Source organism: Capra hircus, chromosome 4 (assembly GCF_001704415.2).
Source record: "Capra hircus breed San Clemente chromosome 4, ASM170441v1, whole genome shotgun sequence".
Classification (NCBI taxonomy): domain Eukaryota; kingdom Metazoa; phylum Chordata; class Mammalia; order Artiodactyla; family Bovidae; genus Capra; species Capra hircus.
The window spans coordinates 23,195,781-23,222,181 of record NC_030811.1 but is presented as its reverse complement, the minus strand read 5'-3'; the positions used below and the strand labels follow the sequence as shown (position 1 = coordinate 23,222,181).

The following is a 26,401-nucleotide window of genomic DNA, read 5'->3' as shown; positions in this document are numbered from 1 at the left end:
TAGATGAGAAGACACCAAATTTCTTTAAAGATGCTAAGTACTCATCTAATGCTTATGGAAGCAGGTAGGCTGAAGCTGGGAAAGATTGAAGGCGGGAGAAGAAGGGGACAACAGGATGAGATGGTTGGATGGCATTACTGACTCAATGGACATGAGTTGAGTAAACTCTGGGAGTTGGTGATGGACAGGGAGGCCTGGCATGCTGTAGTCCATGGGGTCGCAGAGTCGGACGTGACTGAACTGACTGAGGCTGAAGGGAAAACACAGAAAATTGCCTCTGTTGTGATGTGTGCGCAAACTCTTTACATTTTGCCCCAATTTTGGCTATTCTTTTGGTGATGGACCAAGCTGTTAAATCCTTTTTCTTGCCTGTAATTGGAAATAACCATATGTGAATATTAAAGTGAAGTTGTTAGGGCTTAATCACTGAGTAATGTAACATTCATTATTTAACATTTAAATAAAATAATTTTGTGACTTTTTACATGAAAGTATACATTGAATGGTGGAATTAGAGCAAAGAATAACCTTAGTTAATATAAAAAAGAAAGTCACAGGAGAATAAGATTATTTTGGTAGGAAGTTATTTTAAGCCCAGATGTAAGATAGAAAATGCTAGCTACTCGTATGAGAAAGGGAAAAAAATCTAGAAGTGGACACGGTACACTGTGGGCAAGAATGAAATAGCATCATTGAAAATCTAGGCAGTAGTCTGGGTCATGAATGTGGTCACAGGAACCACAAGGGAACCTTTTCATTAAGTTTAACTGTATCTCTATTTGTGTTCTGTATCCAGACTCAGCAACTCAAAAAGATGGTGTTGCCTTTAGAAAGGGTTGAGTGGAGCCTCTCAGAACTTAAGTCCTTAAATTGGAAGCTGAAAAACTAAGGGGCAAAAAGCAAGGAAAGTAAGTTTGAGTGTAATTTTAAAAAGATCTTTAGTTCTAAAGGGCTTTTAAGCAGAGCAGTAAGTAGTGTTTCTGAAGCTCATTCTTTTGAGATACTGCCTATAAGACTGGAAAAAGTGGGTTGGACACAAGGAGGATTCCCATAAAAATGCTTGTGTATACATTTGTTTTTACTACAAAAAAGAGAAAATATGATACTTTTAGAAATAAGAATAGTGTTGATTGCTAGATTTCCACTTACTGTCCCTTGTTTATAGGGAATTTTGCAGGGTATGTCTGGTCTACAGTATCAGTGAGGGGCTTGCGCATTTGTTGGACGCTATTACAGGTAATGCAGTGCGTACTCAAAGGCCTTCCCCTCCTCGCCTTATCGTGTACTTAATCCAAGTTCAATGCTTTTCTGGTTTTAAGACTTTAAAGTTAAGGCCCTCCCCACCTCCTCCGTGCCTCCATCAGCATCCTCCTCTATCAGATGCTCCCACTGTGTTGTTCAGAGGCCCTGGTTTGTTTCCTCCTCTCTTGATCTTTCCCAAGGCAGGGCTGCAAAATCTTGAGATATATATATATATATATATATATTTTTTTTTTTTTCCTGCTTTCTGTATCTCTCATATCTATTCACAATGACCTGTTGGGCCCTGTGTTCTTTATTGTCTCTTTTTCTAATAGTCTCCAATTAAAGTGACTTAGTTCCTACCATTTATTGAAGCTGAAATTCCTGCTATTTCTGAACAGGTGATTTGGAACAACTATAAACTTACTAAAATTCTAAGGAAGCAGAGGAAACTTGTGTTTGAGGAAGGGTTTCTTTACTTGGGTTTTGATGTCACGATTTCAAAAGCTTGACTCTTCATGGATTTATGTAAGGAAGAAACAGAGTAACAGAATTTTTGAATCTTGGCTATCTTGATAAATCAGAATGGAATTAAAATGCTGTCACCGCATTTCTAAAAGAACAGGCATTTGAGAAATAAAGGTTTAGATGGAATATGGTATCTTTCTTACATTTAAAAGATGCCATTCTTCCCATTATTCACTGATGATCTCCCCTCCCTGTTTCAAAAATTTTATATATTGAGCTAGAGTTTGGATACAATAAAGTGCATTACTTTTAGAGTAATGAGTTCAGTGAGTTTTGCCAAACGTATATATCCTTGAATGTGTTTCTATTGTCTCAGAGAGTTCTCTTCTGCTTCTTTACAGGCGATAACTGCCCCCCCCACCCCATCCTGCTTCAAACAAATACTGATTTGAAATCTATTCGCATATATTTTTGTTTCTTCTGGAAGTATACACTCTTGCATCTGGCTTCCTTTGCTCATCCTTAGTGTTGAAATTCATGTTTCTTCCCTTTTCTTGCTAACGGGCATTCCCTCCATCACCTCAAGTTTTAAAAGAACATTTCTTTATAACTGACTTTCTGATCAAAAAGCTGAAGCCTCAGGGCAGTTTAGTTTTAAAAGTTCTTGTAGCTGCTATGTCTACATCTTTGGTTAAATTCAGTTTAGGGAATCATTTTGGTGATGTTCATTTTCCACGCAGCCTGGTGCCATCTCTCCTACCCCCAAACCCACCCGCACATTCTGCCTTCCTTTTCATTTTTCCTCCATTTAGTAAGCAAAAATGAGGAGTGAGCGGATTACACTATATGTATCCTGTATGAAATGCCATAATGGTCTTTCAATCAGAAGGAGGTTTGCCAAGCTTTACTGACACACTGTAAGTTCATCCCTCACTCTCTTGATCAAGAGCCTAGTTGAGTGCTGTCTGACATAAAATTTATTTTTAACTGTTGTCATAGTAACCATTACAGAGGAAAAAGCTGAGAAGTATAGAACCAAGGTGATATGAGTAGAATATCGGAAATTAGATTTTGATAGATTTCAACTAAGATTTAAAATAGAATGGATTTAATAGCTAGAGTTCTTAACCCAGGGACCAAGAACTCCTAGAGGGATCTAGGAATGGCCTTGAGGAATGTGTTTTTAACAGTCAAATAAAATCACAAATGCTGACTAAAAACCAGCTCTTCCCTACCTCATCCTACCATAAAACTAATTTCATACTTCAATATGAAATTTCTTTTATTTTTTCCCCAGATATTTGTATTTCTATATTTCTAAGTAGTAAGCTTATACTACTTTTCTGGATTTTTCTATTTTAGACATTATATGTGTTGGTTGCTCAGTCATGTCCGACTCTGTGATCCCACGGCCTGTAGCCCACCAGCCTCATCTGTCCGTGGAATTCTTCTGCCAAGAATAGCAGAGTGGGTAGCTATTTCCTTCTCCAAGACATTGTATATGAGGTTCCAGATTTGGTTCCCCACCTTACTTTATTCCTCCCATCTCACCTCATCTTCCCTCATCCTTTCCGTATAGTTGTATCCTAGTTTTTGGTTAAATAACTGGTGCTTATTTTATTCAGTTCAGTTCAGTTGCTCAGTTGTGTCTGACTCTTTGCGACCCCATGAACTGCAGCACGCCAGGCCTCCCTGTCCATCACCAACTCCCGGAGTTCACCCAAACTCATGTCCATTGAATCGATGATGCCATCCAACCATCTCATCCTCTGTCGGCCCTTCTCATCCTGCCCTCAATCTTTCCCAGCATCAGGGCCTTTTCAAATGAGTCAGCTCTTTGCATCAGCTGGCCAAAGTATTGGAGTTTCAGCTGCAACATCAGTCCTTCCAAAGAACGCCCGATCTCCTTCAGAATGGACTGTTGGATCTCCTTGCAGTCCAAGGGACTTACCAGAGGCTTCTCCAGCACCACAGTTCAAAGGCATCAATTCTTCAGTGCTCAGCTTTTCACAGTCCAACTCTCACATCCATACATAACCACTGGAAAAACCACAGCCTTGACTAGATGGACCTTTGTTGACAAAGTAATGTCTCTGCTTTTGAATATGCTATCTAGGTTGGTCATAACTTTCCTTACAAGGAGTAAGCGTCTTTTAATTTCATGGCTGCAGTCACCATCTGCAGTGATTTTGGCCCCCCCCCCAAATAAAGTCAACCACTGTGTCCACTGTTTCCCCATCTATTTGCCATGAATTGATGGGACCAGATGCCATAATCTTAGCTTATTTTATTATAATGACATAAATGTTTGCATCTAAGCCATCCAGCATACTGTTTTTGTTTGTGTAATATTTTTGTTGTTTTCCTTGGATAATGACTGGACAATCACCTTGTGTTTGTTTTGCATCAGTTTTCCCCTTTGCTGGATCCTGTATGTTCTCTTGTTTTCCTCTTAATTGATGGAGTGTATCCTTCAGTAGCACAAATGAGGTCTATTTTTTTGAGAGCTTGCATGTCTGAAAATGTCTTTATTTTTTCTTCACACTTGATTGAAAGTTTTTCTGGGAAATAATTCTTAGGATTTTGAAGAAATATTATTCCTTTGTCTTGTTGCTTTTAATGTTACTATTGAGATGTGTTCTGATTTACAGTCCTTTGTGTGGGTTTTTTTTCTTCCTTTGAAAGCTTTTAGAACTGTCTCTATCTTTGTGTTCTTACAAGTCAGGATAAGGCGCCCTGGCTTTGGTCTTTTTTCACTCCATTGTCTTGAATACTTGGTGTGCCTTTTCATTTGGAAAATTCATATCTTTTGCTCTGGAACATTTTATCTTTTTTTTTTTTCCCTCCCCTCTCATTTTGCTTCCCCTGGTATCCTTATTTGGACCTGTTGAATCAATCAACCATTTTCTTTTCTCACCTATTTTTCTTTCTTTGTTTTTCTGTATCTTACTCTTTGGAGATTTCAAGAGTCTCTTTTAACCTTTATTGGATTTTTTTTTTCCCTATCATACTTATAATTTCCAAGAGCTGGTTTTCATTCTTTGAGTTTTTTTTTTTTTTTTTCCAATAGCATCCTATTCTTGTTTCATTGATGTAATATCTTTTCCCCCAAGGGATACTCATCATAGATTTCAAAAATTTTTTTCCTCCCTTAGTTTCTGTTTCCCTGCTCCACTCAGCACCCACCTGTCTTCCATATCACAGGCTTTCCTGTATGGTGATCCTTGGCTGACTGCATGGGTGGAGGAGGGAGGTGGACTACATAGCTCGGAGCATGTGGTGGGACTTGTCTTGTGATGATTGAGTAGGGACCCAACAGTTTCCTTGGTGGAGCTTCAAATGTCACCATTGATAGGTCTTTTCAGTTGGTTGTTTGCCCAGGGGAGAGCCATATGTTTCCCGTATCAGGGCTCAGAGTCAAGCTGAGTATTACTGGAGCCAACCCAGCAAGGAGGTTGAGGGTCCAGAGAGGGCTGAGGAGGCTCTTGTTGGTGGGTCCAGTTTGACCTCATCTTCCTGTTTCCTGCTCAGTGCCTGCCTCCCTCCTCTCAGCTGGCTGACATTTTCTGGTCCAGGCTCTTTATAGTTCAGTTTCTTCAGATTGTAAACCTATTTGGCCAGGGTTGAGGGGAGGAAATTACACATCTGTTTGGTTTGATGAAGATGTTTGAGGACTCAAAATACTTTCAGCTCTGTACCTTTTTTTAAAAAAATAAATTGCTACCTATGAGTCTGCTGGCTAAGTTTTTTGGCTGCACTTTGTGGCATGTAGGATTTTAGTTCCCCAACCAAAGATCAAACCCACAACCCCTGCGCTGGGAGCATTGAGTCTCAATCAGTGAGCCTTGAGGGAAGTCCCTCCACCCTGAATTCTTGCCTTTAGTATCTTGGTGCTTCCTTTTCAGTCTTAACAAACCCTGCTTGATGCCGTCCATCTTCTTGTCAGTTTCCAAGAATTTCTTGCCATCCTTGCGGTTCCCTCCTCTCTGTTCTCTCTTTTCTTAGTATTTTATGCTAAAAAGGAGTTATTTCGCTATCTCGTTGGGATTGCAGGAAGGATTAGGGGTCATTAGAATCTTCTTCACTAGATTGTTAAAGGGGTCTGTCACGCCCTCAAAATCTAAGTCATTCTACTAGGCTTATCGGGAGAGATTACAGAGTGCCCTTACTTGCTACTGCTGCTAAGTCGCTTCAGTTGTGTCTGACTCTGTGCGACCCCATAGACGGCAGCCCACCAGGCTCTGCCGTCCCTGGGAGTCTCCAGGCAAGAACACTGGAGTGGGTTGCCATTTCCTTCTTCAGTGCATGAGAGTGAAAAGTGAAAGTGAAGTCGCTCAGCCATGTCCGACTCCTAGTGACCCCATGGACTGCAGCCCACCAGGCTCCTCCATCCATGGGATTTGCTAGGCAAGAGTACTGGAGTGGGTTGCCATTGCCTTCTCCGTGCCCTTACTTAGGGCTCTTTTTATATTGGAGAGTTTGATAAAAGTATGATTTGGAAAAAGATAAAAGTTGTTCCTAAGTTGCGAGATTGGATTAGGTACTGTCTCAGCATACCTTCTCATTTCAGCATTCAGTCATCCTATTTTCCATGTTTTTTGGAAAGATGTTAAAATTTAGTTTTATAATCATCAAAAAAAATAGCATCAGCAAGTCTGTGTGCCACGACACTAAATATTGTAGAAGAAGACAGATATTTTAATTGTTACAAACATGGTGGACTTTCTAGAGTGATGGGAATGTCCTATACGTTAATGAAGGTTTGAATTATGCAGGTGTGTATGCATTTGCTAAAACTCATCAAGTGATATCCCTTCATGTATACATTTTACCTCAAACAGAAAACCAAAACTGTAAACAAATATGAAATTCTAACTTAAATAAAGACACATGTAAAGGAATATCAAGGGTATATAAAAGTAGTTCTGTAAATTGTGAAAGCTCATGATTTTTACTGTATCATGCTATAAAAATAAAAAAATTTTAATTAGGGTAGGACGTGGAAATGCACTTATCCTGAACACTGTGACTACCCCTCCCTACTCCTCTTCTCCTTCGTTATCAAGCTTTGCTTACCGATGCTGGCGCCAAACTGGGCAGATCTATGAGAATGCTGGCAACTGTCTTATTCAATATCTAAAAATCAGAATACATGGCAAAAAATTCTTGGCATGTTTTAATTCTCTTTATTTCATGCTTGCCTCTGGATGTGTCTACTCTCCTGGAAGCTGACTTTACTTTCATTTTAGTCAGTTGAGATGAGCGTCCAGTTCCTTGGTTATAAAATTCAGCTGAAGTTTTGGACCTCGAAGGATGAGCCGGGTGACTCATCAGCTGAATAGGAAATATGCCAGAAAGAATGGAGAAGCGTGGTCTCTCAAATTAGTCACTCCCTTCTAGACATACTAATTTAGGTGTGGAACTTCCTATTTTCAGAGTTCTTTGTGGCCTGAGTAATATTTTTCTAGGTTACTCAGAGGTAGGTTAGGAGTAATTCTCTCATCTCACAGGAAAGAGAATGCAGAGAAGTGGAGACCTAAGCAAGTGAGTCTGTGTTAACCAGGATTAGAATTCTGCATATAGATTAGCCTCAGGAGACTGGGTGGCAGTGAGAACTAGGGACCATTACTTATAGCGGTAATGGTGAAAAATACAAACCACACTGTAGGTTTAGTCTGGCAAGACTTTGCACTGACCCAAGATGGAAACTGTTCTGTTGCAGGTAAAAGAGAATCTGCTTTCATGCAAGATGCTGTTGCACTGCAAACGAGACGAGCTTCGGAAGCTGTGGATTGAAGGAATTGAACATAAGCATGTTCTGAACCTGCTGGATGAAATCGAGAATATCAAGCAAGTGCCTCAAAAGCTGGAACAGTGCATGGCCAGCAAGCACTATCTCAGTGCCACCGACATGCTGGTAAGAGCACAGCCCGCACTCCTGGGTGTTTCTGCTCAGATAGAAGAGTGCTTCCTTCTGTTCCCTCTGAATCCTGTTGCTCTCGAAGCACGTGCCCTCGGGGCATTCATGAGCCCTTGGAGGTGAAGCCTGCCTGGTTCTCTTCCTGGCTTCAGTGTTTGCAGTGGTAGGCTATGGTTATTTACCTTGTCTGCCTTGGGAACAATGGCAAGAAGTATGATGGTGAGAAACCAGGACCTGTCATGAATGGTAATGAGAGGTGCTAGTTGGAGTGTCAGAGGAAGATAATTAATGAACCCCATTTTGAAGAATGAAATGTGCATGAGAGAGAACTTTCTGAGATTTCTGAACTGTAGGTTGCACAAATTCTGTGGAAGAATGTTTAGGGTTTTGTCTTTGTTTTTTCCTTTAAGTTGATAAGAAACAAAATAATTTTCAGGGGAATAATTCTGGAAGTAACTTTGTCCAGCAGAAGTATGCCACCAGCTAGCCTTTAGCCTGTATCTTCCTCCTCTCTGCTACTTTGTGAATTAGAAGTGAAAATTCAAGAGAGGGTTGCAGCTGGTGGTACACATGGCTGAGAGTCAGGATAATGAATTAAAAAAATAAAATAAAAATCTTGCTTCCTAAAACCCTTAACCTTCAGGGCCTGTGGCTCTGAACGGGAGCTGCTCATTGTACCTCCTCCTTCCACACCAACTCCCCGGTACCCTTCTCACAGTTGTCTGGGGATGACAGAAACTCTCAGAAGCAGATGGACTGTATTTGGATTTTCTTTTCCACGATAGGTGAAGGTCCCTTATCTTTGTTTCAACAAATTAGATTGCCTGCAACTCTGGGAGGGAAAAAAAACAAAACACTGAGAGGAATTAGTGGGAGCAAAACAGGTTAAATCCTCTAAGTGGTTCTAATTCATTCTGACTTTCAAGAAGAATTTTGCTTAAAGTCTGTCTTAAGAAGGTTTAAAGGAAACTTGATAACCAAGAGATGAGATGTGCCATGATACTCTCTCATATATTAAAACCTGGTTATGTGATAGTGAATTTCCACAGTGGAAGGAGGTTAATAATGGTCTTTTCTTCAGAGTGGCAAAATAATTGGTTATTTTTAGTATCTTTATAGTGTCATCTTCCTTAATAATGACTATATGGTGTCCAATAAAAAATTGACTCACCTCTCGGCTTTACTGTTGGTTTATGTTAGGACGGCATGCGTGCATGCAGGCTCAGTGCTTCAGTCATGTTCGACTCTTTGTAACCCCATAGACTGTAGCCCGCCAGGCTCCTCTGTCCGTGGGATTCTCGAGGCAGGAATACTGGAGTGGGTTGCCATGTCCTTTTCCAGGGGATCTTCCTGATACAGGGATCGAACCCATGTCTCCTGCCTCTCCTGTGTTGGCAGGTGGATTCTCTTTATCTCCTGAGCCACCTGGGAAACTCAGGAAGGCATATATGTACTAAATATTCAAGACTCAGCAGTCAGAATAGAAAAGCTTATATATACATATATATATATATATACTTGTGTAGCATCTATACATCTATTTGAACCATGATTTTTTGTACTGGGCCTGTTTTTAAGTTAGTGCCATATATTAAAAATAGGTTGTTAATATTTATTTTGGTGTTATGGTCATTTTAGGATTTTAGATTTTAGGACTAGCCTTTATTCTTCAAGGGCTAATTTATTTAAGAGCTAATTAATGATACCGTATTTTTTTTTTGAGCTTATTTTCTTAAGGATCTCATTAAATATTTCTGTAAATTCTTAGTTGTAAGTTGCAGAAATTCAGCTCTAGCTAGCTTAGGTAAGAGAATTGCTTTACCCATGTAGCCAGTCTGCTAAAAGAACGGGCATCTATGTGGAAGGCCATCTATACGGTCTTCCTGCCTTAAAATTTTTTTTCTCTATAGACTTTCTTCCATATGTGGGCAGAGTTTTGGTGTTTGGGGAAAAAGAAGGGTTGTAAGCTATTATCTTACATCTTTCCAGCTTTGCAGAGGAAAATAATCTTCTAATTCAGAAATTTGGGCTTAAGATCTGTTGGTGAGCTTGGGTACTGTGATTGTGAATTCTAAGTAAAATTATGTGATTGAGGGACATGGGAGACCTGGGGAGTTGGTTGAGAAGAAAGGGCAGTCACCTCTAGAAAGGAGTGAAGGTGAGAGGGACAATTCTTGGAAGTTTCTCTTTTTTTCAGTTTGTAGTTCTTTATGTACTCTGGATACTAATTTTTTGTTAGATGGATTGTAAATATCTTTTCCCAGTTGGTAGTATCTTTTTGTTTATGGTGTCTTTTATTAAACAGTTTAAAAATTTAATTCAACAATGTTTTTCAGTCTTTTTTTCCTTTGTTATATGACTTCTTTTGAGAATTTTTTTTTTTATCCCACTGTCACAAAGAGAATTTCTTATACTGTTGTCTTTGATCCACTTAAAATGTATATGGCATGAACTAGAGATATGATTTTACCTTCTGTATAGCTGCTTGGCTCAAGCCATTTATTGAATTCATTTCCTACTGGTTTATAATTCCACCTTGGTCACATACCAAGTGTGCATATGTGCATGGGTCTGTTTCTGATCTCTTTATTTTGTTTAGTTGGTCTTGTCTGTATCTGCACCAAAACCATGCTGTTTTAATTACTATAATTTTATAATATATCTTGATAGCAGATGAAGACATTCCCTCACTTTGCTATTCAGAACTATGCTATTCTTGACACATTTTATTTTTTAATTTTACTCTTTACACATTTATTGTTTATCTTCACACATTTATCATTTTAACTCTTCCATATGAATTTTAGTATCAGCTTGTCAGGTTCCATTAAAAGCATGAGAGGAACTTTAAAAAAAAACCTTTTTGGCCATGCTCTGCAGCATGTGGATTGTAGATCACTAACCAGGGATGGAACTCCATGTCCCTTGCATAGAAAGTGTGGAAACTTAGCCACTGTCCTGCCGGAGAAGTCCCAACATGATGAAATTTTGATTAAATTTAGGAGAATGTCTTCTTTGTAATATTGTCTTTCAGTGAACAGGCTATCTCTCATTTATTAAAATTTTAATTTATGTCCTTTATAATAATAATGCTCAGTAATGTACTCCTTTAGTTGACACTACATGTATTTGTTAGTCGTACTTCTGACTGTCAGCTTCTGGTTGCTTTTTAAAGCAGTGGCTCTTAATTATAATTTCTAGTTATTTGTTAATGATGTACAGGGATGGGATAGATTCCTTTTTTATGAACCATACGTTTCTTTAAACCTGATTCTTATCCTTCCTACTTGGAAAATGATGATTTATTCTTTAAGACGTGGCTCAAATTTCATTGAGTTTCTGAATGCTGTAGGTAATTAGATACTTACCTTGTTTTTTAAAAAATGAATTATTATATATTCATTGTAGTATTAATGCTTAACATGAGCAGATTTATTTTCATGAGCTGCGTGTATTTCACAGGAATATAGTTGCTTTTGTTTGTATGGTAGGTCATTAAGGGCAAGGACTATGGCTTACCTATTTTTGTCTACCCTGTACTTAGCATAATGCACTTCACATAGTCAGAGCTCACTGACGATTAGCCAAATGGGTAGCTGTGTGGAAGACTTTCATACCAATAAATAGAAAAGGGCACTTCCTTTCTACAAGCTTGGGTCTGACTTTTTCCCTCTGATTTGTGGCTTTTGTTATCTTTTTGTTTTCTTAATGGCAAAGTTCTCTCGTTCCTAACCTTTCCTTTCTACAGTGTTTAAATGAACAACAAAAGTATAATTATAATAATAGCTAATATGTATTGAGCCCTCACTATATGCTAGTACCATTTTAAACATGTTACTTTGTTAACACTGAATTCTCACAATACTCTTATGAGAGAGAGGTTTCTGATAGCCTCTCCATTTTCCAGATGAGGTAGTTGCTTTGCATGATCTGAGGGTTAGCATTTCCTAACATATAATGAAGATTTCATGGAGGTGGGATTTAAGATGTGCTTAAAAAGTTGGAAATAGTCTTCACTTTCCCTTTTGTATGTGAATAAATAGTAAGGTCTATAATTGCTTTTTTATTGGGCTTCATATGAGAAAATAATCACATTGCCTTTCCCCGTGGTTATGTGCTCTTAGAAGTAAAATCTACTTAAGGCATCTCAAGAGTCCAAATGAAAATCTTTGCTAAAAGACATCAGAAGAAAGTGAAGGCAGAATAGTCTCGTCTTTCAAACCCCTCTGATTTCCTTGGATCTTTTTATCAAAAGATTTTGCATTTCCATTTTAAGGCAGGTGCAGATGCCCAGTAATTTAATCCCTACTCAGGTTAATAAATCCAGAGTAAATAAATCAGTGGTGACCCATAGCTTGTGTCAGCTCCTGCAATTCCTGCTTCACCATCAGAGTGGGCTGATGGCTATAGACTCGGCTTCTAGATGGGATATTTATTTCTTTTGATATGATAACCCGAGTATTGCATAAAATAATTAAATTGTCATGACAGGGGATGTCTGCAAATAGGCCTGGCCTTTTGTTTCCTCTTTCAAGGTAAACAGCTGCTGTTAGCTTATGAAAAGCTAAAAGTGATCCAGCAAGAAGCCTGTATCCGTCATGTTGAAATCAGAGACTTGATTAATATTGTAGCCTGTAGCTTTGTGATATGTGCGGTTTAAATTAGACCTCTGCAGTCATTGTGCCGGGTTGATGCAAGCACATTAATGACATAATTTCTGGTTGCTGCATCACATTTCTGCAGTCTGTCCTTTGTATTCCACTCACATTAATTGAAGTAATTTTGCCAGTGAAGCGTGTTTCAAACCTCTGCATTTAAATTGAAATTTTAATTCCCTTATTGTCTTGAAAAGACGGCTGAAGATGCCTTGTTACAGGTTTCATTATCACTCAAAACACTCCAGCTGCTGGTTCTAATGTACAATGACTGATTAATTCTGGGAAGAAATATTAATATAAGAGTAGCAGCTTCTTTCCAGTGGCGTGAGCCAACCAGGAAGGTATTTCATGATAGTTAATATTTTTACAAACATTTTTTTTTTTTTTTTTAAGGAGAGTTTTGGGTGGAAGTCTGCATCAAACCGAAATTGCACAGATGAGCTTTGAAAACCACTTACACAAGTTCTGATTTATCAACCTATAGAAGTCAATTCATAATTGCATTCAATCAGTGGAAACCAAGCCAGTGCGAGTAGTTTTGAAGCACTTTAGCTGACAGTCACAAGGCTTGTGACTAAAATAAGTTTTTCATTTCTAAGGCTTCCTGAGATTGTAGAGGTTTTGAATGTATCATGATCATTTTGTCTTTTTTATTTATAACACCTTTTAAAAAAGAATCCATAGCTGTATAGCCAGATAGGGATTGTTAACAATAGTTATAATAGCATATTTATGTTGGCTGCCTTCTTAGAGGTCCCAGAGTGCTTTGCTGAGAGAATGGTATGGTGGAATTATTTCACTTCCCCTATGAAATTGTCCCCACATTTGGGATAAAGAGAGTAAAACAGCTACTTAATTGCATAGTTTTCAAAGATCCTGTGATAAAAATAACTGTTTGTCATATTTTTAGTTTTCAAGATCCTTTGCCATTGTTGGACAACATTCAAGGCTGTGAATATGAGCATGGGGCTTCCTGGGGGCCAGGTGGACCTGGGCTTGAATCCCAGCTTTGACTTTTACTAGCTGAATGCCTTGGGGCTAATTATTTAATTTGGCTTAGCTGAAAGTTGGAATTGAGAGTAATTGCGTGCCCTCAGGGTTGTTGAAAGGATTAAATGAAATATTAAGCTGCTGGACTTCCCTGGCGGTTCAGTGGTTAAGACTTCACCTTCCGGTCCAGGCAGTGTGGGTTCGAGCCCTGGTGAGGGAGCTAAGGTCCTACATGCCTCATGGCCAAAAAACCCACAACATAAACAACAGAAATATTAAGCTAGGTATGTAAAGTACACCAGGTATCCATAGTAAGACCTTAGAAATGCTGTTTGTAATTAATTTGTTTACTGATACTGTAAGAAAGGATGTGGTGATCGCTACCATGTTAGACTCTCAAAACCCAGTCTGAGGTGGACTTGTTTTGAGCTAAGAGTTGAACTGGGACTAAGTTAGGCAATTCTGATTCCTTTTCTTCTTGCCCTGAGTGAAAGACCACTCCAGATTTTATATGGTCAAGGAATCCCTGCAGGCAGAGAGAATTTTTCTCAGAACACACACCTCTTCTGCTCTAACACATGCATAATTGGATGACCAAGACCTCAAAGTTCTAGACCATGTTTCCGGGATCTGGTGTGGACAAATTCTAGACTGTGTTATCAATCACCTCTTAGGCCTGCATCAAGTATATGTTCAGTGGGTACCCACTGACTGTCCAGTGGTAAACAATGTAATTTGTTGGTAAGCTACCTAAGATCAGTTTGTTGCAAAATCTAGTCTTAGGTGACCAGATGTGTTAATCTGTTGGGTATTGTAGTCAGATATAAGCCAGTTCACTTTCAGAGGATGCCTATCAAAAGTATTGACTTCAGGTGACTTTAGTATTAGAGTTGTTATTCTTTCTGTCACTGCTTAGATGGCAGGACCAGTGGGCCAGTGAAGTTGGTCCCATTGGTGCCAGTAAACCTGTGTCATTAGCAAATAGACTCTCTTCTCATTTTATGGATAGGCAAGGGGTAATCATGCTTCCATTACAAAATAATGTACAAGTAAGAAACAAGGGGCCGAAATGCATATACCCTTACGTGGCTTGAAAGTTTCTGAGATCTCACAGGACCGTTTTTTTTTTTTCCTCTCCTGAGTCTGGAAGTGGTATTGAGATGAAAGCACTATGGCTATCAGGAGCTGAAACATTCTAGTGAACTTACTGGATGTAACGTGAAAGTGGTTCAGTGTCTGCAAAATGTTTCAATATTCCATATAGATTTCTGTACAACATAAAGAAAAATGTATCCGTGATCAATAATGAAATAACCACCATTAAAACCCATCTGTTCCTAGTGTAGAATATTGATCTTAAAAACTCAAGAGTCTATACTAATAATTGATCAGCAAAGAATTTGGCATGTGTTTTGATAGATGGACAAATGAATATGACAGTGCCGTTGTTGGGACATGGATCTGTGAGGGTGACCTTAACCTTGAAGGAGCTTACATGCTAGTACAAAGAGACAGATGATGAAGAAATAAACAGCATCTCCTATCATGGTCACTACCACAGGAGTTCCAGGAATACAGGGGCTGGGAGTGGGGAAGTATGGTTTGCCATTAATATTTTAATAGGCCGGTCAGCTGTAGCTGCTTTCAGCTTTCTTTGGGAACCCTGAATTAAAACACCTACATCTAATTTTCTTGGCAAAAAGATTAAGGAAAAGCTAAAAATAAAGTTAGTAAATAAATAACCTTGGTTTTTCTATCCCTAATTAAGTAAGGAGTTTTACTGTGGCAGCAGCATTTTTCTCCTGGAGAGTAAAAGTACAGGCTTTGTAGTAACTATTTTTCTCACTCATTGACCTTTTGATTTATTTTATTTTTTGTTTATTTTTTATTGGAGTATAACTGCTTGAGCGTATTTTGATGGTTTATGCTCTGCAACAACGTGAATCAGCTCTAAGTATGCATGCATCCCTTCCGTCTTGAGCCTCCCTTGTACCCCTCTCCCACCCCCATCCCGCCTGTCTAGGTGAGCACTGAGCACTGGGCTCAGCTCGCGGTGCTATATACAGCTGTTTCCCACTAGCTGTCTACTTTACACGTGGTGGTGTATATATGTATATTTCAGTGCTACTCTCTCCAGTTGTCTCACCCTCCCCTTCTGCCCCTCTGTGCCCATGTTCGTTCTTCACAGCTGCGTCTCTGTTCCTGCCCTGCAAATAGCCTGTACCATGTTTCTAGAGCCTATATATATGTGTGAATTTGCAATATTTGGTTTTCTCTTTCTGAGTTCACTCTGTATGACAGACGCTGGGTCCATCCACATCACTGCAAATGACCCAATTTTGTTCCTTTCTGTTACTTAAGTAATATTCCATTGTGTATGTCTGTGTGTGGGGTGGGTATTTACCCCTGCCCTTTTAATTTATGTTTGATTTTGAAGGCTGGGGTTTTTAAAAGCCACACTGTTTGATAGGCACTGGCTTATTGTAGTAGCTTCCCTTTTCTTTTGCTTTCCTCTTTGTATCTGCTTTTAATTTGCCTCTTTTAAAGCATGTAGAAACTGTGTGTTGTTTCACTAAACCTCATCATATTCAGCAGTTTTCATTTGGCTCACTTGGCTGTAGGGCAGTGGTTCCTAAACTCTGTACATCAGGGAATCCTTCAAGAACCCTAAAGCCCAGGTTGCACCCTAGGCTTGAAATCTTTGGGGATGGGACAGTAACTTCTGTTAATTGCTGGCATTCTCCAAGTGATTCCAATGTTTGGACAGGTTTGGAACCAGTGATGTGGTTTATAGCCTATGCTGTAAAATAGACCAAAACCAATTGTCCTTGACTTCATTTAACACTTGCTTTAAGTAGTAGCTGGAAATAAAATATTTGTGTTAAGACAGACATCACGTGGCAGTATTCATGTGTGTGTAGACATGTTGAAGGTTGACTAAAAGTTACTTGTTGCTTTCCTCTAGTGCAGCTTTCAGATAGAGCTGATGAGTATCAGGCTCTTACTCTGATTTTGTAGCCTGATTATGTGGTCAATATGAGTTTTGTTTACTGGGTAGATTAGATGCTCTCCAGAGTTGAGCTGACTTGGAACTCTTTAGAGCTGTCATTTTGGTGCTCTGACTTCTGTATCTTTACTGTGTGCTCTTTCTTATCTGACTTATTGCTAGGATTTAATGGATTGAAATTGGGGCCCACATTTATTGACAGGTGGTGGCTAGGTCCAGCGTGGTATAGTAAAAACAAAAATGGGTTGAAAAGCCAGAACTTCTTCATTCTAGTCCTGACCCAACAATTTACCAGTTTTGTGAGGTTAGACAAATGCATTGCTTTCTTTCTTCCAGTACCCTCTTCTGTAGAGGAACACTTACCTATCTATATTATAAGGCGGTGGTGAGAATACGAATGAAATTTTGTACATGTGAAGTACTTTGTGAAATGGAAGGCAGTATACAAATCTGTGGTGTAGGGAGCGTGATTGTTATCACTATCACACAAGGCCAGGTGAAAAGAAAAAGTGGTAGTCCCGGGCTTGTCACGTTAAGCAGCATTTCTCCCTGGTACTGCCGTCACTGATGCATACCTATTATGAGCAGATGAACAGTGATTGTACGTGCTTACGTGTGTGCACTTCAGGTCTGTAGGAGGAGTGATCTCAGTCAAGAATAACACACAGGTGCTTTGCTGTCTTTGTCTGTAGGGGCTTGCTGGAGCAGGATTTTGATGGGTAAGCCTGTGGCTAGCTGGGGACCCTGTGCGTGGGTCAGTGGCAGCAGATGGCAGTGCTTGTCGTCACTGGGATCCCTTTCTCAACCTGATGGTGGCCTGAATGCTGATTGGCAGTTTTGGTTGGCTTTGACAAGATAGGGGGAACTTGCCAAGGAAGTCTATTTTCCCTGAGATTCATCCCAATACTAATTACTTACGGTTGCCTACCTACATTTTTTAAAAAAATACATTCACTTGTAGTTTATTTTGGTTTTTCTCAGTAGAAAAGCACATCATCACATCTGCAAACAATAGGATTTTTGCTTTAGCCCCAAACTCCCAATTTCTTACAACTTTTTGTTCTCACATATTGGCTAGAACAGCCATTTTTGTTTAGTCACTAAGTCATGCCTGACCCTTTGTGATCCCATGCACTGTAGCATGCCAGGTTCTTCTGTCCTCCACTTTCTCCCAGAGTTTGCTCAGATTCATGTCCATTGAGGTGGTGATGCCATCCAACCATCTTATCATCTGGCGCCCTCTTCTCCATTTACCTTCGATCTTTCCCAGCATCAAGGTCTTTTCCAGTGAGTCGACTCTTTGCATCAGGTGGCCACAGTGTTGGAGCTTCAGGTTCAGCATCAGTCCTTCCAATAAATATTCAGGGCTGATTTCCTTTAGGATTAACTGGTTGATCTCACTGCTGTCCAAGGGACTCTCAGAAGTCTTCTCCAGCACCACAATACAAAAGCATCAATTCTTCATTGCTCAGCCTTCATGCTAAAAGATGATGCTGTGAAAGTGCTACACTCAATATGCCAGCAAATTTGGAAAACTCAGCAGTGGCCATGGGACTGGAAAAGGTCAGTTTTCATTCTAGTCCCAAAGAAAGGCAATGCCAAAGAATGCTCAGACTGCCGCACAGTTGCACTAACCTCACGTTACTAAAGTAATGCTCAAAATTCTCCAAGCCAGGCTTCAGCAATACGTGAACAATGAACTTCCAGATGTTCAAGCTGGATTTAGAAAAGGCAGAGGAACCAGAGATCAAATTGCCAACATCCACTAGATCATTGAAAAAGCAAGAGAGTTCCAGGAAAACATCTATTTCTGCTTTATTGACTATGCCAAAGCCTTTGACTGTGTGGATCACCACAAACTCTGGCAAATTCTGAAAGAGATGGGAATACTAGACTACCTCACCTGCCTCCTGATAAATGTGTGTGCAGGTCAAGAACCAACAGTTAGAACCAGACATGGAACAATGGACTGGTTCCAAATAGGAAAAGGAGTACATCAAGGCTGTATATTGTCGCTGTGCTTCTTTAACTTATATGCAGGGTACATCATGAGAAACGCTGGGCTGGATGAAGCAGAAGCTGGAATCAAGATTGCCGGGAAAAATATCAATAACCTCAGATATGCAGATGACACATGTGCAGAAAGCAAAGAAGAACTAAAGAGCCTCTTGATGAAAGTGAAAGAGGAGAGTGAAAAAGTTGGCTTAAAACTCAACATTCAGAAAACGAAGATCATGGCATCCGGTCCCATCACTTCATGGCAAGTAGATGGAGAAACAGTGAAAACAGTGGCAGACTTTATTTTTTTGGGCTCCAAAATCACTGCAGATGGTGACTTCATCCATGAAGGTGCTTACTTCTTGGAAGAAAATTTATGGCCAACCTAGATAGCGTATTAAAAACCAGAGACATTACTTTGTCAACAAAGGTCCGTCTAGTCAAGGCTATGGTTTTTCCTGTGGTCATGTATGGATGTGAGAGTTGGACTGTAACGAAAGCTGAGCGCCGAAGAATTGATGCTTTTGAACTGTGGTGTTGGAGAAGACTCTTGAGAGTCCCTTGGATAGCAAGGAGATCCAACTAGTCCATCCTAAAGGAGATCAGTCCTGGGTGTTCATTGGAAGGACTTTGATTGAAGCTGAAACTCCAATACTTCGGCCACCTGATGTGAAGAGCTAACTCATTTGAAAATACCCTGATGTTGGGAAAGATTGAGGGCAGGAAGAGAAGGGGACGACAGAGGATGAGATGGTTGAATGGCATCACCGACTCGATGGGCATGAATTTGAGTGAACTCTGAGAGTTGGTGATGGACAGGGAGGCCTGGTGTGCTGCAGTCCATGGGGTCACAAAGATTTGAACATGACTGAGCTGACAGCCTTTTTTATGGTCCAGCTCTCACATCCATACATGACTACTGGAAAAACCATAGCTTTGACCATACTGACCTTTGTCAGCAAAATGATTGACTTTGCTGTTTAATATGCTGTCTAGATTTGTCATAGTTTTCCTTCCAGGGAACAAGCATCTTTTAACTTCATGGCTGTAGTCACTGTCTGCAGTGATTTCTGCTTCACCCCAAGTTCTATCTCCAAAGCTTGATTTGGCGCTGGTGTATGGAGAGCCTAAACTTTGGTAAACAATGGGAACTGAGGATAAACAGATCATAGGAAGGAAGAAGGATTTTTTTTTTTTGAGGGAGGTGCTTTTCCATAAGCAATTACAATCCTTATCCTTATCCTTATCTTATAAGATCTTAGGTATAGTTCACCTTCATTAGGAAGGTGATTATGGACAGAGCTCTTAAAAGTCCATTTAGAAAAAATAAGGCTCTTAATATGGCATTATGCATCAGAAGCCCAAAATAACTGTGGGATTAAAATTCTACTTCTTGAATGTTAAGTAAAGAATTCAGAATTTTAATTGTGAGGTGTTCCAGAAAATATATATACAAAGATAGTTATCACAGTAAGATTTATGGAAGTAAGAAAAAAAGCAATGACTTAATGGGGAGTTGGTTTAAGTCATTTATGGAATATTCATATTATGGACTAGTATGAAAACACTAAAAATCATGTTTGGTGATGGGCGGATATTCCCAATATATTGCCAAGTGGGAAACAAGCATATTGGAAAGTAACAGTGTTTTTGTAAAAATTTTGTGTGGAAAAATAATTGGTGTCAGGTTAAAATGTATAACTTTATTTGACTGGATATGGATCTTTCCCGTTAGGTTTTTCTGTTTTTCAAGTTTTTTTGATTGTGCATCTATTACTTCTGTAATTTTAAAGAAGAATAAAGATAAAGAATAGATATTTGGGCCCCACCTTTCTTTTTTTTAATCTGTAAAATTGGAGTGGAGCCTCAGTCTTAACAATTTTTAAAGGCCTCTTAAAATAGAAAATTCTTACCTTTCATTTTTCAGATGCTGTCATTCTGCACTAATGGGATGGATATCTTAGAAGACCTGGTTCCTAGTCTTTACAAGAGGAAAAAAAAAAAAGATTGGTTTTAATAAAATATAAGAATTAGATGTGGTAGAATGCTCTGATGTTTAAGAAAAAGCAAAAATAAGGGAGGACCTTCAGGAAAGGTTAAAAATAGTTTAAAGACTGGTGTGCTTTTATTTGGCTTCCCTGGTGGCTGACAGTAAAGAATTCCCCTGCACTGCGGGAGACCTGGGTTCAGTCCCTTGGTAGGGAAGATCCCCTGGAGGAGGGCATGGCAACCCACTCCAGTATTCTTGCTTGGAGAATCCCCATGGACAAAGGAGCCTGGGGTCGCAGAGTCAGACATGACTGAGCAATTAAGCACAGCGCACACTTTTATTTATTTATTTATTATTTAGCTGTGCAGAGTCTTAGTCGCCACATGCAGGATCCTTAGTCGTGGCATGCAGACTCTTAGTTGCGGCATGTGGGGTCTAGTTCCCTCCCTGACCAGGGATGAAACCTGGGCCCTCTGCATTGGGAGTGCAAAGTTTTAGCCACTGAACCACTAGGGAAGTGCCTCTGTATGCTCTTAGAACAAGCCAGTGTTTCATGGCAGTCATAGGATGACTGAGATCATGACATCCGGCCCCATCCCTTCTGGGCAAACAGAAGGGGAAAAAGTAGAAACAATGACAGATTTTATTTTCTTGGGCTCCAGAATCACTCCTGCTGGTGACTGCAGCCATGAGATGAAAAGATGCTTGGTCTTTGGAAGGAAAGCTATGACAAACCTAGAGAGCATATTAAAAAGCAGAGTCATCCCTTTCCTGTCAAAGGACTGTCCAGTCAAAGCTATGGTTTTCCAGTAGTCACGTATGGATGTGAGAGTTGGACCATAAAGAAAGCTGAGTGCCGAAGAATTAATGCTTTTGAGTTGTGGTGCTTGAGAAGACTGTTGAGAGTCCCTTAGACTGCAAAGAGATCAAACCAGTCCATCCTAAAGGAAATCAACCCTGAATATTCATTGGAAGGACTGATGCTGAAGCTCCAGCACTTTGGCCACCTGATGTGAAGAGCCGACTCACTGGAAAAGACCCTCATGCTGGGAAAGATGGAAGGCCAGAGGAGAAGAGGGTGGTAGAGGATGAGATGGTTAGACAGCATCACCAGCTCAGTGGACATGAATTTGAGCAAGCTCTGGGAAATAGTGAAGGACAGGGAAGCTTGGCATGCTGTAGACTATGGGTCCACAAAGAATTGGACAACTTAGTTACTGAAAAACAGCAGATAGGATGAGCTCTTTCATGAAGCTGGAAGGTACATTTGATCTCTTTTGAATTTTGTTTTCTAAGGTCTATTTGAAGATTCTTTACAGGAGAAATTCACAAGAAGAAGGCCTTTTCTTTGATTTTATAGGTCCTCCTCCCTTCTTCACTTATCAATAACTTCATCTCATTTGCTTTATCCTGTAAATTCCATTATCTCCCCAGCAGTCTATTGCGTTAAGCCTTTAGTACCTAATACGGCCTCATTTACATTGACACGTGGTTGACCTCAGCCCTTGTCCTCTCTTTGTTAATGCGCTGACAAGCACTGATATTTCTCTGGAGCATTATCATTTGGCTGTTAGCTCAGCTAATAACAACCCTTCATTTGAACTGATGAAAGTTTATTAAATAAAAACATGCAATAGCCCTGGCAGTAATGAAGGGAGAGCGGAAGTAGCCAGCACCCTGGTCAAAGTGGTGAGAGCCTGCTGAGTGTGCGTTATAGGTACTGAGTTTCCTGAGGGGAAAGAAGGGGCACTTGCATGGGGCTGATCAATATTATTAATATGTTAGCGGGCTGACTTTAAGAATGGGCTTTTTCGGTGGCCTGATTTGATCGTTGTTGATTGGCTATAAGCAGGGGAGTTAGTGGGGAGAAAACGTGTGTTCTTGCTCCAGGCACTCGGCCATGCCCTTTGCAGCTTTCTTGGGAAGTCCATCTTAAGTACCAAACTGCCAGTTAGCCCTAGCCTTCAGTCGAGGCCAGACTGAACCCTAGGGAGCTGAACCCCTCTCCGTAGTCTCCAGTGAAGCTGGGATCAGGGATTCTGGTTTTCCGCTGAATTCCTAAGACCTCCTGAAACCACCACAACAACCTGAGCCATTTATTCTCCCTTGTATGTCCTCTACTTTTGTGTGCAGAGCCTGCTAAGTGTTCAGTCGCTTCAGTCATGACCGACACTTTGCGACCCCTGGACTGCAGCTCACCAGGCGCCTCTGTCTATGGGATTCTCCAGGCAGGAATACTGAGAGGGTAGCCATTTCCCTCTCCAGGGGATCTTCCAGACCCAGGGACCAAACATGCACTTCTTACATCTGCATTGGCGAGCGGATTCTTTACCACTAGTGCCACCTGGGAAGCAAGTCTGAGCCATCCTCTCCTTAGGCCCTGTGTGGTGGTTGGTGTTGTGCTTTAAACACAAATGAGCAGATGACATTTATACCTAAAAAGTGTAAATCCTATTATCGTTTTTATTTAACAGGTAAGATTTTTGTGAACAAAATCCTTTGGGATCACATACTTCTCTGTTTTCTGTCCCATAGGTATAATATGATACTATATTTTGCAAGTAAACTTGTCCCTAGTTCCTCTATGCGGCTAAATATCTATTAGGACTATAAGGACTGCAACATTCTACAAACAGTTCAGTGCTTTCCTGGGTGCATCGAGGCTTTCAGACCGGCTCCTTAATCTATTAGATTGAACCATATGAAACAGCCAATATTTGATCATTTTTGACTGGTAAAAACAGTAGTTTCATATGGTTCAAATTTCAAACTAAGACATGAAGTCATGGTGATTTTTATTTATTTATTTAATGTGTGCTTGGTTTCTTTTACCAGTTTCTGTCTGATAAAATCTCTGCTTTGGGAAATATGGTATAGCTAAATGGGATTTTGGTAAATGAATGTTGAGAAACATCTCTGCTTGTGTTGAGGTGGATGTGAAACATATTTCATTCAGACTGAGACTTCTTGCGTCCATCTGGGATCCCATGAGCCCATGGGGAATTCAGGGTGGAGGACTCTTGAGGAACAGGGCTTGAAGACACCAGTTTGCCTTCCCACAGTTCAGGGGCCAGTGGTGCAGACTGGTGACCTGGGTACTGAGTAAATCTTAGGTCCCAAGGCATATTTCTTTTGTTCATAGCCAGAGATTTTTGGTGTTATTTAGTTGAGACTGTTTAGACTTGTATCTTATATACTTGTGGGAAGGGACAAAATCAATTCTCTGGAATAGTCTAATTTTATATCTTACTATTACATCTGTAAGTTGGGCCACAGTAACATTTTCAGAATGGTTAGATTCACTAGAAAAATGCTTCCAAAAGGGAGACTTACTGACCTATTGGAAAGTGATAGAACATTTTGGAACCATGTAATTGTCAGAGTCCTGAAGGAAATACTTCTTTTGCACTCGACAGTGGCAACACATTTGTCTCTCTTAGGGAACACTGTTGTCAAAATAAGCATTTTTATTAGCTAGCAGATGGTTTAGTTACCAGGTTGGATTTTTTGGCTTATTTAAAAGGCTTTTCTTTTTGTTGTTGTTGGTTGTTTGCTTTTGTTGTTTGGCTTGAACCTTAGTTCTGTTTAGAAAGTTGCTATTGTCATTCATCTTTGTGTATCTCACTTCCCCCAACCAGAAACATAAATATCAGTGGTTTCTTTCTCAGCACTTTTTTCAGTGAAGCAGATGTTTGAGAATGGCCAACTCTGGTGTTCCTCAAAGACATTTCCATTGGTTCATGTTAAGCACAAAACTAGATCTTTTTACCTAGTAAGCTTGAGTCAGGCTAGTAGAAAGCACTTAACCATGAAATACTTATTTCTAATTTAAACTAAAATGCAATTGAGAAATAGTTATCTGGGAAGGAAAATTAAAGGGCACTGTAGTTCTCATTACGAAGATTTCCTTTGTTTTGGATTCACCTCTCAACTCAAAGCAAATTTTTTTTGGAAAACACCAGACAGTTCTCGATTGTGTACAGTTTATCTGTTGTTGTGTTAGTCACTCAGTTGTGTCTGACTCTTTGTGACCCCATGGGCTGCAAACCGCCAGGCTCCCCTGTCCATGGAATTCTCCAGGCAAGAATACTGGAGTGGGTTGCCTTTTCCTTCTCCAAGTTTAACTGTACCTTTGACCTATTTCTTGAATTATGGAAATATTTTTTCAGAACTTATTTTCCTAAATGGATTTTTTTTTCCCTTCAGCTTTTAATTTTATATTGGGGTATAGCTGATCAACAGTGTTATGATAGTTTCAGATGAATAGTGAACGGGCTCAGCCATGTTTAAACATGTATCCATTTTCCCCTAAACTCCTCTCCTGTCCAGGTTGCTGCGTAACATGGAGCAGAGTTCATGTGCTATACGTTAGGTCCTCATTGGTCTAAATGGATAAGTTCTTATTAGTGAAACACACTGCCCTGTTGTATATCATGTGTTAAAACATTTTGTAGATGTTTGCTTATGTTCACAGTCCTGAAAGAAATATTTCTTTTCAACTACAGAACAGATTTATCTGTATGAGTAGTTTCTAACTCTGGTGAGTTAGAACATGAATGTTCTTATTTTATTATTATAGGTGTTCTCTGAAAAAAATTCCCTGTTATCTAACTCTTCCCTATGCCTTCCCCATACTGATTTATTTTTGAAAATATGTGTAAGAAAGCTTCCAAATACATCTGGTTGGTTCATTATTTAGTAATTTGTCTTTTAAGACATAGTGTGACATATCTGAGAGGTCATGGTAGAGACCATTTGGTACATAAATTCATGGTATTATATCTGTGAGATAAATAGACATTTTCCAGTGAACTATTCCACTGTATGTTGTCTGTTTTACTTTTCACCTGCTGAGTCTTGTCCTAGAATTCTAATATATATTTGTGACATTATTCAGTTTTGTATGCCACACTTTTGAATCCAATTTTGATTATTTCTCGGTGTCCACTTTAATTCATCTGCATCTCCTGAATTTCTGTTGATGTTTCATTAACCTGTTGTTTAAAAAGTGCTCTGTGATCACTAAATTTAGAAAACGTGAAATAATTTATAAAATGACCACTTCCTATACATGAAAAAAAATCCTTTAGTGATATTTTTTCATCAGTAGTTTACACACATTTCTAACTGTGTGTGTTGCTCAGTCATGTCCAACTCTTTGTGACCCCATAGACTGTAGCCCTTCAGGCTTCTCTGTCCATGTGATTTCCCAGGCAAAAATACTGGAGTGGATTGCCATTTCTTCCTCCAGGGGATCTTCCTGACTCAGGGATCAAACCTGCAGTGTCTGCATTGGCAGGTGGATTCTTTACCACTGAGCCACTTTGAGAAAGCCCTTTAGGTGGATATTTAAGGATTTCTCTTCTAGTAAAAGCTGAATGTTAGGAAATACCTAAGAATCCGACCCCTCGGTATAACAGCATTAAAAGTGGTGGTTGGATTCACTGCTGCCAACAAAGTTCCCCTTATGCGTAAGCTTTATGGTAAAAGTTACTTAAAACCACAGAAGATAAATGTCAGGTTTCAAAACTGATGTTCTAGAGATCAAATATATATGCTTACAACTGTTTTCTTCAAATTGTTTTGAGTACCACTTAGGAAGGTTAGAGTCGGGGAAGACAGTGGCTTTGCTTAGCTTCCATAATTATAGCTTTATAAATAGACTTTTCATTTGTGAAGGCCAGAAAATAAAGCACTGTGTCTTCGTACAGAAATAGAGGTTATTCATGGTAAGGTTTTCAAATCTTGGAAGTTCTGAGACTATTCTTGATTGTATGTTAATTGTACTTGTATTTTGGGTCAAGAAAACATATTCAGAAAATTTGTAGTCTGCATGGTTAATAATAGTTCCATGATGGAAACAGCACTTTATGGCAAAGGCTGCATTAAAACATGTTAGAAACACCCTCTGAGGTTGCTTTATCCATGTGGTAAATAGGTTCTATTAAAAATAATTTGAGTGAGCACTCAGTATAGGTCAGGCACTGTGCTAAGTGCTTTAGCTATATTTAAGAAAAATTAAGTGGCTTTGAAAGTTAACATTGTCATATAGTTTTATACTTGGAACATGAGCTGTTTGGGTTAAAAAAAAAATCTTCATGCAGATTCTTACAAGCAAATTGAGTATG

General features: G+C 39.6%; 1 protein-coding gene across 1 annotated transcript in view; it reads left to right on the top strand.

Annotated features, from left to right (window-relative positions):
- The window catches only part of EXOC4 (exocyst complex component 4), an 816,876-nt gene that overhangs the window by 25,988 nt on the left and 764,487 nt on the right, over window positions 1-26,401 (top strand). Inside the window, exon 3 of the mRNA XM_018046915.1 lies at window positions 7,433-7,627. Coding sequence (XP_017902404.1) covers window positions 7,433-7,627 — 195 coding nt within the window. The remainder of the gene's footprint in view (window positions 1-7,432; window positions 7,628-26,401) is intronic.